The 12,419-nt window shown below is 44.5% G+C and overlaps 1 protein-coding gene across 3 annotated transcripts; it reads left to right on the top strand.

The window, feature by feature from the left end:
• Nucleotides 1–656: 656 nt before the first annotated feature.
• TLR2 (toll like receptor 2) lies at nt 657–11,103 on the top strand. Of its 3 annotated transcripts, XM_054990624.1 has the most exons (3): nt 657–774; nt 867–1,032; nt 7,913–11,103. In XM_054990624.1, exon 3 carries the CDS (start codon nt 7,919–7,921, stop codon nt 10,274–10,276), a length of 2,358 nt encoding a protein of 785 aa, XP_054846599.1. In that variant the 5' UTR covers nt 657–774; nt 867–1,032; nt 7,913–7,918; the 3' UTR covers nt 10,277–11,103. The 3 variants fall into 3 exon arrangements, with proteins under 3 accessions (XP_054846599.1, XP_054846600.1, XP_054846601.1); XM_054990625.1 differs by lacking the exon at nt 867–1,032; XM_054990626.1 differs by lacking the exons at nt 657–774; nt 867–1,032 and adding an exon at nt 5,523–5,603.
• The last annotated feature ends 1,316 nt before the right edge of the window (nt 11,104–12,419 follow it).

Genomic DNA, 12,419 nt, shown 5'->3' on the forward strand with positions numbered 1-12,419 from the left:
ACTATATTGCTGTATTTATTGTTATTCATGATATTGTGACCCGTCTTGAGCCCACTTACCTGGAAGGCGAGGTATCTGATAGACAGATAGACACTTTGGGGAAAGAAGGATTTGGCCTCCTCAGCCAAGGACTGAGGATTTCACCCTACCCACCCCCAACCACACCATTTAAGTGTTGAACAACTTATTGGTTTTTTTAAAAAAAACCTAGGCATCTGCTAATCCTACTGCACATCAACTGCTGTGGCATAGTGGTTAAGTGGTCGGGTTGCCAACCAGCCTTCTGCTGGTTTCAATCCCACTGCTGTCACGAGCTCAGCAGGTGGCCTTGGGCAAGCCGTTCCTCTCAGCCCCTCGCCGGTTGCATTTTGGGGATAATCCCACGGCTGACTTTGTTCACCGCTCTGAGGGAGGCTCTGATCTGTCTAGAAGATTCGGTCTTCGTCCCAATTCGAAATCCTGCCGCTTCTGGACGCCGGTCCCTTCTTGGTGGTTTCAAAGGTGCCAAAGGAAAAACCAAGTTCAGCGCCGGGACGGCTGGCCCCTTTCCCGCTTGGGTGTGGCTTTTTTCGGGGCTTTCCAGCGACCGAAGGCAGCCTTTATTTCACCAGCGGCGGCTGCGCAGCAGGCCGCAGAGGGAAGGCTGTGGGCTGGCGGCAGCGCTTCTCCCAGCAGCGAGGGAAGGCCGGAGCGAGGAAGCCGCGCGGCTCAGCGTGTGCAAGCCGCAGCCTCGGGGGCAGCGCGGGGTCCGCGCTGGGCGCTTCGCCGCTTTTGGTGGGTATGGCTTCTTCCGGCGTTTCCAGCCGTGAGTGTTTGCTGGCCTTTTTGAAAACTTTCTTTCGCCTTCCTCGGCTCTTCTTTTACAGTTCCAAACCACACCGACACCGCTTTGAAAAAACGCCCGCCCCCTGCGCGTTGCTCCGTTCGCAATTCGACTCCCCAAAGTACGTCGCGTAGGCTGCGCGCAGTTTACATCGGAACCCCCGCCTCGCCGCTCGCAAAGGGAGCAAGAGCGGCGCAAGGATTCTGTCGGTAATGTCGTTTGTTGTCTTAGCAACCGCCTTCGCTTTAGGACAGAACTAAGCACGCTGGAAGCAATGCCCGAACTGTAAAGAGACAGAAAACCTCAAAGTGTAGGGCGTTGTGTGCCAGCAGTATACTTTCCTTGGTAAAAAATTGGGTGCGCTTCCTCATATCTGGCAGGCACCAAGTTTCTGCAGGCGCTGTGTGTCTTAGAAGGATGCTCCTCTTCTCTTTAGCATAGGGTTGCCAGCTCCAAGTTGGGAAATTCCTGGAGATCTAGGGGGTGAAACCTGGAGAAGCCTGGAGAAAGTGGGGTTTGGGGAGGGAAAGGACCTTGGCAGGGCATAATTCCATGATGTCCACCCCGCAAAGTAGCCATTTTCTCCAGGTGAACTGATCTCTCCAGTTGTAATTCCGGGAGATCTCCAGCCACCACCTGGAGGCTGGCAACCCTACCCAAGAGCCTCTTTACAGAATCACTGTGAGGGCTGTTCAGATGCCAGGGTCCCTTGCTACAGCAACGAATTGAAAGTGTAAGGGTGCAACCCTAACTTCTCCAAGTTAACAGTGTGGTGGTTTTGAATCCTTGCTGTTTTGAATCAGCCGTAGAAGTAAGCTTATGATGCAACAGCCGGCTCTTTTTTGCATACTGCAAGATGCTCAGTTTTCTTCTCTAATGCCCAGTTCTCTTAAGATATATGCTTGCTTTTGATTTAATTTTAAAAATTTGTAGGCCACTTTCCCATTAAAGTTTGCAAAGTGGTGTATAATATAATTTTTAAAATTAAGGATTAAAAACAGTACAATGAAAAGAGCAAAAAGAAGCAAAATTAACAACAAACAAGTCACATGAGCAGATGGTGTAGAGGCTGATAAGGCATCAGTAAAACTTCAACAGATGACAAAAGCAGAAATCAAAGCCTGAAACTGGCACCTAAATGAAATGTACATAGATGCCTCAAGATCTGCCTGGGGAAGCTTGTTTGGTAGACAGGGTGACACCTTTGAAAAGGCCTTTTGTCAGGTTACCAATGCTTGATCTCAGACGGTAGAACATTGATGTCGCTGTCAGGTTTCTTAGTTGCACTTTTCTTTGCCCTGTACATTTTGCTGCCTTCTCTTTGCAGCTCGTGTATTCACTTCCTGCCACAAATGGGTTCCCCCCCCCAGTAGTGAAATGGAGCTTGTAATTTTCTGCATCTTTCTCCCTGACTGGCAACAGATGCACAAGGAAATAGAAAAACAAAAAAACTAACAGTAGAAAAGAGCAAGCGTCCAGTAGCACCTATAAGACTAACAAAATTTGTGGTAGGGTATGCGCTTTCACTTCTTCAGACATCTGGACTACTGCTACTGGACTCTTGCTCCAGACTAACACGGTTACCCATCTTGAAAAAACAGTTATGAAACATCAGTGGCCACTGATTATTACCAAACTGCTGGTACTGTGCAAATACCTTTGTACATGGAAACATCTGCTTATTTTGCACCATTAGCTATAACTTGCTGTGAGAACCAACCCTTGTGTGATGGTAGACCTCAGTTTTATCTGAAGCTCAAGGTGGAATGCAAGGTGGAATGCAAAGAGGGACGCTGAACCCTCCCTCTGCTGTCCAGTTTCCCCCTCCTGCCCATCTTGTGGCATGTTTTCCTTACCAAGTTGCTGATACCAAAAGAGAAACTGAGAGATTAGACTTTCTCTGCCTAGACTGCCTAAATTCTACCTAAATTAGGCTTTTTGTCCAGTGATATGGAGTAAAGGGGATTTACACTAGGTGTCCGAAGTTTGAATGTGACACTCTATCACTATGCTATACTGTTTCTACAAACAATGACAAAATAGTAGAGTCCAGTAGTACCTTTAAGACTAACCAACTTTATTGTAGCATAAGCTTTGGAGAGCCACAGCTCTCTTCGTCAGATAGAGTGCTGTGGCTCTCGAAAGCTATTTTGCTACTACAAACTAACATGGCTAACTCCTCTGGATCTACAAACAATGACAGGATGCAACCATGACTGCTTGCCTTATGGTTGCTCTCAGTGCTTTTTTTCTGGGAAAAGAGGTGGTGGAACTCAGTGGGTTGCCCTTGGAGAAAATGGTCACATGGCTGGTGGCCCCACCCCCTGATCTCCAGACAGAGGGAAGTTGAGATTGCCCTCCACACTGCAGTGCGGAGGGCATTCTAAGATCCCCTCTGTCTGGAGATCAGGGGGCGGGGCCACCAGCCATGTGACCATTTTCAAGAGGTTCTGGAACTCTGTTCCACCGCGTTCCAGCTGAAAAAAAGCCGTGGTTACTCTTATGAAAATTCTTTCTAGCCGCATGGACAGTAGGTCATCTCTAGATTCCAGTCAATGCTCCTCCTTCTCCTCCTTCTCCCCCTTCTTATTCTTAATGTATTGAGAACCAATGTGTTGGTTAACATGGTGGACTTAGAAGTCCTGGATAAAAATCCCTATTCTGCCTCTTTCAGCGTAACCTATTTTGCAGGATTGTTGTGGAGACAAATGGATTGGATCCAGCCAGCTTTTTCACTCGGTCTCATCTAATTTTCCAGTTGCACGTAGCTTTTATCTGTGCAGGTTCTGTGATGTTCTACATAGTTTTTTTGGTACTCAGAGAGTGATCCCCCCTTGTTCCTATTTTCAGCAGAAAAGCTGGTTGAATTCAGCCTAGCATGTGGAGGGAAGGAACCGTAACTGCTCGGAGCTCCTTAGATGAAGCCTGGGGTGTAAATGAGTAGCTTTCATCATAGTCCAGCATGATTTTCGCCTGCTCACTAAGTTGCCAGGGCTTTCACCTGCTCGCCACATGTTTAGAGAGTCCATAGAGGGTAATTCCCTACAGAGAATGTTTATGGTTTCCAAATGGCTATTTGAGGATAGCAAATTAGAGAAGAGAGCTCCCTTCTCGAGGCAATGTTGCTGTGCGTTTGTCTGTGATAGAAATTTACAGTCTGGGGCATTCCTTGTCAAAGCATCTGCAGAATCAAGGTCTTGGCCTGCACAACACAAAAGAAAAAACACAGAGACTGGGACTTTCCCTTCCTTTTCCCGTAATATTCAGCCAACACAAATTGCTGGAGAGCAGTCAAAGGCATTTTCTCCCAGCTTTGTTGCACAGTCCGTGCTGTCATGGCTTTTCTCCATCCCCCACCCCTGCTCTTTCTGAAATCTGCTTTCCCCTTATCTTTTTTCCTGAAATGGCTTGATTTTGTGTTTTTGCCTGTGCCATTCCTTATTGCTCCACTCACCTTGCCATTTTGTTTTGATGCATGGTTGGCATTTTTTAAAAATCTGCATACTAATGATATATCGAAACAGTAATATGCTGCTCTTGCATTAAATGAACTGGAAATGGCCAATCAGAACACTGGAGAGAAGCAGCCAATCCTTTCCTCACTGCCACCTGAAACATTCCCTCTAGGGGCACACCTGAGCTCTGTGCCTGGGTGCCGTGTTCAAGCTCTGTGTGTACTGCTGGCTACTTCCCTTTTTAACATGCAATCTAAAGACACAACCAAGCCTGTGGGTGCATGTGGGATCTCCTCGACAGAAAGGGAAACCATTGTCTTGCTCCTAATCTGGGCTGAGGAGAAGCTTCAGGGTATTTCCCATCACCCATGTCCCCCATCCCGCCTAGCATGCCCTCCAAAGAAACCCGTGAAAGAGACACTGCCAGCAATGGCCCAGCACAGTAACTGGTTTGTTCAGGGGAGTATGTGGGTGGCTGGGTGGTAGTGGTGGTACTCCCAAGTGCTGAGTACTAGCATCTTTTTGGAGGCTCTCCCAAGTGCTGAGGGGGGAATTGATGGGAATCAATGCAACCATATGCATAAATACTGCTGCAGTTTTTTAAAATAAATAAATAAAGCACTAGTCTATTCAGAAGTTCACAATTAACGATCCATGAATTGGAATGTAGCCACAAAACATTTCTTGGCTTTAATGATGATTTGGTTGTGGTTAGGTAATTCTGAAACAGAATTTGCCTTAGTATTAACCTTATCCCCCCCTACACACACACACAACCACTTTGTGTGAATGAAATTGGTGCACAGTATTAATGAATTTGACCTTGATATAAGGATGCAGCAAAATTCTTTATTGATGAACAGAATAGGACAACCAAACAGTGCACGGGTACTTTGAAGAATCTCAACAATAACCTTCCGAAGTAACATCTTAGTCCTGCAGGCGGCCATGAGCATAGCTATGCTGAATTCTTTAATATGGTCCATAATTCAAAAAGGGCACGAAGGACAGCACAGCCAATCACAACCACCCGTCAAACATGGGAAAGCAGCTAACCAATCAAAGTCCAGTCATGTACACAAGGTGCGATTTGCTGGTGGGCTTTGGGGGCAGTAAATGATTAAGTAACACCATGATACAGTGGACGCACAAGAGGAGTGTGTTTGATAGATTGCTTCATTGCAGCAGTGCAAGCACACAAACAAAAAAGCTGCGAACAGAACAGCCTGTAAAGGAGGGAAGGACACGCACATGGGAAAAATCCACATAAAAGGCAGCTGTGTAGAACAGGTTCCAAGCAGATTGTGATTGAAATTGCTGCGGAGGTGAGTGAAACCCCTATCACTGTTGTCTAGAAGATGCCAAAGATTGGAACTGTCAATATAAAAACTGGTTTTTTCAAAATAGCGTGGAGTCATGGAAAGAATGATGGGTTTGGATTTAAGAGACCCAAGTTTAAATTTGGGGTTAGCCATGAATTTGTTGAGTAGCCTTTGGCAAAACAATGACTACACAATGGACACAAGTATGAAGAAGGACAAAAAATGAGTGAGGAAGAGAGCAGTCAGTGTCCACTGTGCGGTCACTGTTTTACCAAAGGCAGAGACTCAGAAACGGACCATTGATTCACCTGCTGAAGGTAACTTGTATTCCTGTGGGTCTGTTTGTGAGTTCCCCGCACAAAGGCCATTTCTATACAGATTATTTGCCCTGGGTTCAGTGCTGTTGGGAAGCATTTTTTCCTGCTTCCCTACAACATCATGGTGTGCATTCATGCACTACATGGGGTTTCTCCAGGGGCCCAGTTTCCCCCCAATTTTTCACAATTCTTCTTTGCTCCAAAGTTTTGGGAAAGATCATAGCAAAGCCTGGATAGTTGCCATATAGATGGGAGAGTCTGGATTTTCCTGGTCCTACCCTCGTTATGGCTATCCCCTCCCCCTCACCACTGGGCAGCTGTTTGTTCTTTTTATTCTGCAACTGAACATTGCTGTATCACTATAGCATTGTATGAATAGCACCTTTTGTTGTGGTGATATAAAGGGAAAGACATATCTACCCAATGAAAGGGTATTCAGAGAACCTGATACACATACTGATATAACAATATTCATTTACCATTTTTTAATGTAAAATTTCAGATGTTCTTAATATCCAAAGTGTTTACTTTTAAAAGCTGCAAATCTAAGCTTAATAAGAGCTCACCCACTGTCACTGATCTGAGCATGGATTAGAAAGAAGCAAGCTGGACCAGTGATTCATGCAGAGACACAAAGGGCAGCATCCTCAGAGGGCAAGTTAATTCTGCTGTGTCTGTGCATCAAAACTGACTGATCCAGTCACAAAGAGATGCAGCAGCATTGGCTTCTCGTTCTAGTGGAGGCTGATAGGAAAGAAATAAGACCAGAATGATTGAATCATATACAGACAACTCGTGTAGTGCACCCCCCAAAAAATCAGAAAAATCTGGATTGCAGGGACACCCTCCCCCCTGCCCAATCCAAGATTCCTGAAATCTGGGAAAGATTCTCTGATCTGGTTAAGACAGATCAGAGAATCCCATATTTATTTGGCCATAATTCCCTATGGGGAAAACTGTCAAAGGGCTATCCAGGGGGCTGGGAGTGGCATTTCTCAAGCAAACTCCACCAAATTTGCACGGAAATGACTCCTGACTGTCCTTTAAAGACTACCCAAGTTTCAGGAAGATTGAGCCCCAGGGTCCAGTTCTGTGGGCCCCTGAAGAAGGTGCTCCTAGCCACTGTCCATTATTTACTATGGGGAAAACATTTCCAAGCAGGCTGTCAGGCAGAAATGCACAGGGGCAAGGTTGCCAGTGGCCAAAGGCATGCTCCCAAACACAAGAGAAACCCAACAGAACCAAATTGAATCAAGGGAATGGATAGAATCCCCTCACAACCAAAGTGAATCAAGGGGACCAAGAGACCAGAGAATAATCTCAAAACAGAGAATTCCATTCATATCAAACTGAAGCAAAGGATAGTGTTGCAAGTTAGCCCAACTGGACCAGCGTCACATACAGAAGCCAGGCAGACAAGGAGGGCTCCTGCACAGATTGGCCGCTCAGTCCCCCCTCGCTGCCTCACTGCCCCTCCTTCCTGCCTCTGCTGTAGCAACAGCCAGTACCAGCCAAGCCACACATTGATTCATGTCATTCATTATCAGTTAATAATCCGATCTTCTTTGAAGGAACTCACTGTATCATACATGATGGGGATCCCATTTCTTTTCCCTGTGTGATGGATTAGACCAGAAGAGAATAAATGAAAATGACTGGTCTTCCTGTAAACATCATGGCTTAGGCAGGGACTTGAACTCAGATCCTCCAAGCTCAACCCATATAATTTGGGGCTTTCTTTTGCACAATTTTGGTGGGTATTTATGCACACTTGTCCAGGTACAATTGAAAAGGGGCTTAATTCTCTGATGGGATTTTATGGTTTTCTTCTGAATCCCTGACATACCCTCCTACATTACCACAGTTGAGAATCTGCCCTTTGAAATCATCCCATGCACAAATTGTGAGCATGGTATTCATGTAGAGTTGTAATCCTGTGCTGGCGCTAAGAAACAGTTCTAATAAGTAACTATATTATCTTTCTGATCCTTTTAGATCATCATGATTAAGTCAATCTGGAGCTTTTGGGTCATCTCTGTTGTTGGAGCCGCAAGTCTTTCTGCACGACAGCTCAGTCCGTTTTGTGATGCCTCTCATTTCTGCAACTATTCTTCAATGGCTTTAGATGAAATTCCTTCTGGTCTAACAGCTGATATCACAGGACTCAACCTGGCCTCCAACTCTATAGAACAAATTAACCAGATGGACCTGAAGTTTGCTGTCAATCTCCGAATACTTCTGCTCCATTCTAATCGAATCCGGATAATTGATGACGATGCCTTTCGCTTCCTTGTAAAGCTGGAGCACTTGGATTTATCAAAGAACAGTCTGACTCGCTTGTCTCCTTCTTGGTTCAGATACCTTTCTTCCTTACGGCAGTTAAACATAAAAGGTAACATGTACTCTGATTTAGGGGCAAGGCCTCTCTTTTCAGATCTGCAAAAACTGAGGTTTCTCTACTTTGGAAATAACGAGTACTTCTCTACTCTACGGAAACAAGACTTAGAAGGAATTTCAGTTCTTGAAAAACTGGAAGTTGAGGCACGGAACCTTGAACAATATGAGCAAGGAAGTCTAAAATCAATCAAGCACATAGATCACATTATTTTAAATGTCCACCCCCCTGCCACATTAATTCTGATCATAGATGACATTACAACTTCTGTGGTGTGTTTTGAACTAAGAAACCTACGGTCTCTGAACAATTCATACGTGTACCGGTTTTATCCATCCGATTCTGTGATTGTGCAGAAAGTTATTCTTAGAAATGTTGTTCTCTCAGACTTTTCTGTTGGTCAGATTGCCCCCATCTTTGCAGATTTGAACCAACTTCATGAGATAGAAGTGGTGGATAGCATGTTTAATGGAATTGGGAACATGCATGTGCGTGGATTGAGCTCTGTGGGACACCTAGAAGTAGTAACAATCCGAAATTTAACAATTGATTTGTTTTATTCATTTACAGATCTTTCTAGTGTAATACATCTTGTAGATAAAATTGTCAGACTTACAGTTGAAAATGCAAAAGTGTATCTGATGCCCTGCTCACTTTCAAAAGCATTTAAATCTCTGGAATATCTGGATTTAAGTGTCAATCTACTACAAGACTTAACTATTCAATCCTCCTTTTGCAAACTAAGAACTCCTTTTGCAAATGCCTTTCCTAAACTAAGAACTTTAAATGTTAGTCAAAATGCTTTGTCTGATTTAGGTTCCATAGTAACAAGTGTAGCTCATCTAGTGAATTTCACAAGCTTGGATGTAAGCCGAAACAACTTTGGTCGGATGCCGGAATCATGTTCATGGCCCCAAAGTTTGAAATTTTTAAACATCTCTGGCTGTAAAATAATCAGGCTTACAACATGTATCCCTCAAAGTCTGGACGTACTGGATGTTAGTAATAATAACCTCAATGACTTTAGACTGAGCTTGCCACAGCTCCGGGAGCTTTACATCACGAAGAACAAATTAACGACCCTGCCAGATGCTGCCTTCATCTCCAGTGTTAGACTCATAGAGGTTCGAGAAAACAAACTGATGGATTTTTCTAAGGAGCAACTAGGAAAATTTGCAGAACTGGAGACGCTGGATGCATGTGGCAAAAGTTTCAGCTGCTCATGTCAATTTCTCTCCTTTGTTGAGTATGGAGAAGGAATATCTAAGATCTTGGTTGGTTGGCCTGAAAACTACATCTGTGATTTGCCATCCACTGTAAGGGGGAAGCAGGTCCATGTTGTCCAGTTACCACTAACTGAATGTCACAGGACATTGGTGGTGTCCCTAATCTGTATTTTGATGCTGGCGATGATCCTGGTGGTGGCAGTTCTTTGCTACAAGCTTCATGCCATCTGGTATATGAAAATGACCTGGGCCTGGCTTCAAGCAAAACGCAAGCCTCAACAGGGCCGCAGTAATGAAATTTGCTATGACGCTTTTGTTTCCTACAGTGAGCAGGACTCTGAATGGGTGGAGAATATAATGGTGGAGGAGCTGGAGCATGCTAATCCCCCATTTAAACTCTGCCTTCATAAAAGGGATTTTATGCCTGGCAAATGGATTGTGGACAACATTATTGACTCCATTGAGAAAAGCTATAAAACTCTGTTTGTGCTCTCCGAGCACTTTGTCCAGAGCGAATGGTGCAAGTATGAACTGGATTTCTCACATTTCCGGCTTTTTGATGAGAATAATGATGCTGTGATTTTGATCCTTCTGGAGCCCATTCCAGAGCAAACCATTCCCAAAAGATTTTGTAAGCTCAGGAAACTAATGAATACCAAAACCTACCTTGAATGGCCAAGGGATGACAGACAACAGCAAATATTTTGGTTTAATTTGCGAACGGCGCTAAAGGCATAGGAGGAATGTGGGGTACTTGATAAATTCAATCACAGAGTCCTGTACATTGCTGTACGTTCACCTCTGCTGTAAAATATACAGCAGAAATAAGCAACTGGTAGTTGAGGGACTGGTCTTGTCTCCATGTCCCACTGCTGTAATGGCCACAGAGACCAACTCTCACCTCCCTCTTCTTACACTCTTTGACTGCTTTCTTCTGGAACAAGATACAAAGTCTGCCTGCCAGCAGCAACAGAGGTTATGTATGTGCATGTTCTTCTCTCCTGTGCTTCAGCAGTTTTTTTGTATAAGAGATCAAACACATGCAAATGGGAGTGAGCAGCTGAGGCACATAAAGTGTGGGATGCTCTCTCTGTGTGTGTGAGAGGGAGGTGTCCATGTTGATGGTGCCCTGGCTCTGTTCAAAACAGAGCACATTACAAGCTATTTGATGCCCCCCAATATCTACAGTATTATAAACAATTTTTGTGTCTTATTTTGGCAATTGATTAACAAAATACTATTTTTCATAGTATTGTCTTTTAGTGTATGTTTCTGAATGGTGATCCTGATCCATTTGTTCCACTGAACAAGCGAAGGCATGATACGGATGTATGGACATGTGGTGCAAGTGGGAACTACCCATTTTCTTCCGTATTTAGGAATGTGCATTGCTCACTGTTCTAGGGAATGTAGCAGGTTGAGGTCGCGCCGGTTTCTCCACGTACAGATGAAGGCAATGGCCAGAATGCGGTTTCAGTTTTACTGTATATTACTGTCACAATGTCTAGTACAATCACATCTCACTGCATAAATGATATTTGCACTTGCAAAAGTCTGTTTTCAGTTTTTGCTGTATTAAATGTATTCTTCCTGTATTGCTATGCATTACTTAATTCCATTGGCCTAAACACATCCATAACCCACTTAAGCTAAAGTACCTATATTTGTGGCCAGGTTTACAGCAATAGTGGCATGGCACACACATTGGCATTTTTGTTTCTTGTCTCTGCATGATGATACTGCACTCACAGTATTATGCATTTTCAAATAGTATTGTTTTTTGCTTGATAGAAATGCCACAACCAACATTTTTGTGGTCAAGGGCTCCTGAAAGAGAGCTACATTACCTGTGGCCAAAAAATGATGATTGATTTTTTGCTAATTCCTTTGCAGCTGCAAGATGTATATAACAGATGATTTTAAGCAAATGCATCACTTTCCAGAGTTTATCACTAAATGTCCGTTTTTCATATTATACAATGGTTTAACTGCAGGGCTCATTTGAAGGGGGAACGCGCTGGAACGGCATTCCTGTAGATCTGGAAAGAGGTTATGTGGGTTTTGGCCCTGCCCACGTGATTCCTTTTCCTCCCCACAGCCTCCCTGCTGCCCGTGTCTTTAGCAACAGGCAGTGGCAGAGGCGGCAGCAGCTGCAGCACCAGCACCACCCCATTGCCACCTCCTGGATTCCTTGGTAGGAAGCTGGGATGAGTGCAGCCGCAGCGGCCACACACAAGGGTGGGGCAGCCACACACGAGGGCAGGGCATGGGGGGGCGTGCAGCCTATCCCTCCAGGCCTGCAAGCAGTGAGGGCTCTCCAAAGGAGGGTAAGCTGCTTTGAATTAATTCTGAATCTGCTTTATTTTCATTCATGACTTGTGAGTGAGTGAATGAGTGCATGCGTGCGTGCAAGCAAGGCTGCTGGGCCTGGCCCTCCAGAGGAGGGTAAGTTGCTTTGAGTTCATTCTGCTTTATTTTCAGGAAATACCTGGAGATTTTTGGGGAAAGGGGCCTGAGGGGTGGGTGTTGCCTTCTGACACTTCCGGTGATGACCCCTGTTTAACTGTATACATTTTCAGAAAAATATTGAGACACTAATACATATTTGTAGCCTAACTGCATTTGTACTTACTTGAAGTAGTTTTCTGCATGGGTTTTCCCCACAGATTCTGGCCCCAGACTGCTTCGATTTATGCCCTGAATTCCACATGCAATTTTTTTGCTGTTAGTTTTCTCTTCAAGTTTTTGGGTTTCCCCTCTCCCCCCCTTTTATTTTAGACCACTTTTACCCCAATCTTTTTCTGGAAGCCAATTTTGAGTCAATTTTTTCATTGTATGTAATATTTCTTTTGGTTTTACTTGTCCCACCCACCTTCCCCCC

Source organism: Eublepharis macularius, chromosome 10, assembly GCF_028583425.1.
Source record: "Eublepharis macularius isolate TG4126 chromosome 10, MPM_Emac_v1.0, whole genome shotgun sequence".
In the NCBI taxonomy this organism is placed as follows: domain Eukaryota; kingdom Metazoa; phylum Chordata; class Lepidosauria; order Squamata; family Eublepharidae; genus Eublepharis; species Eublepharis macularius.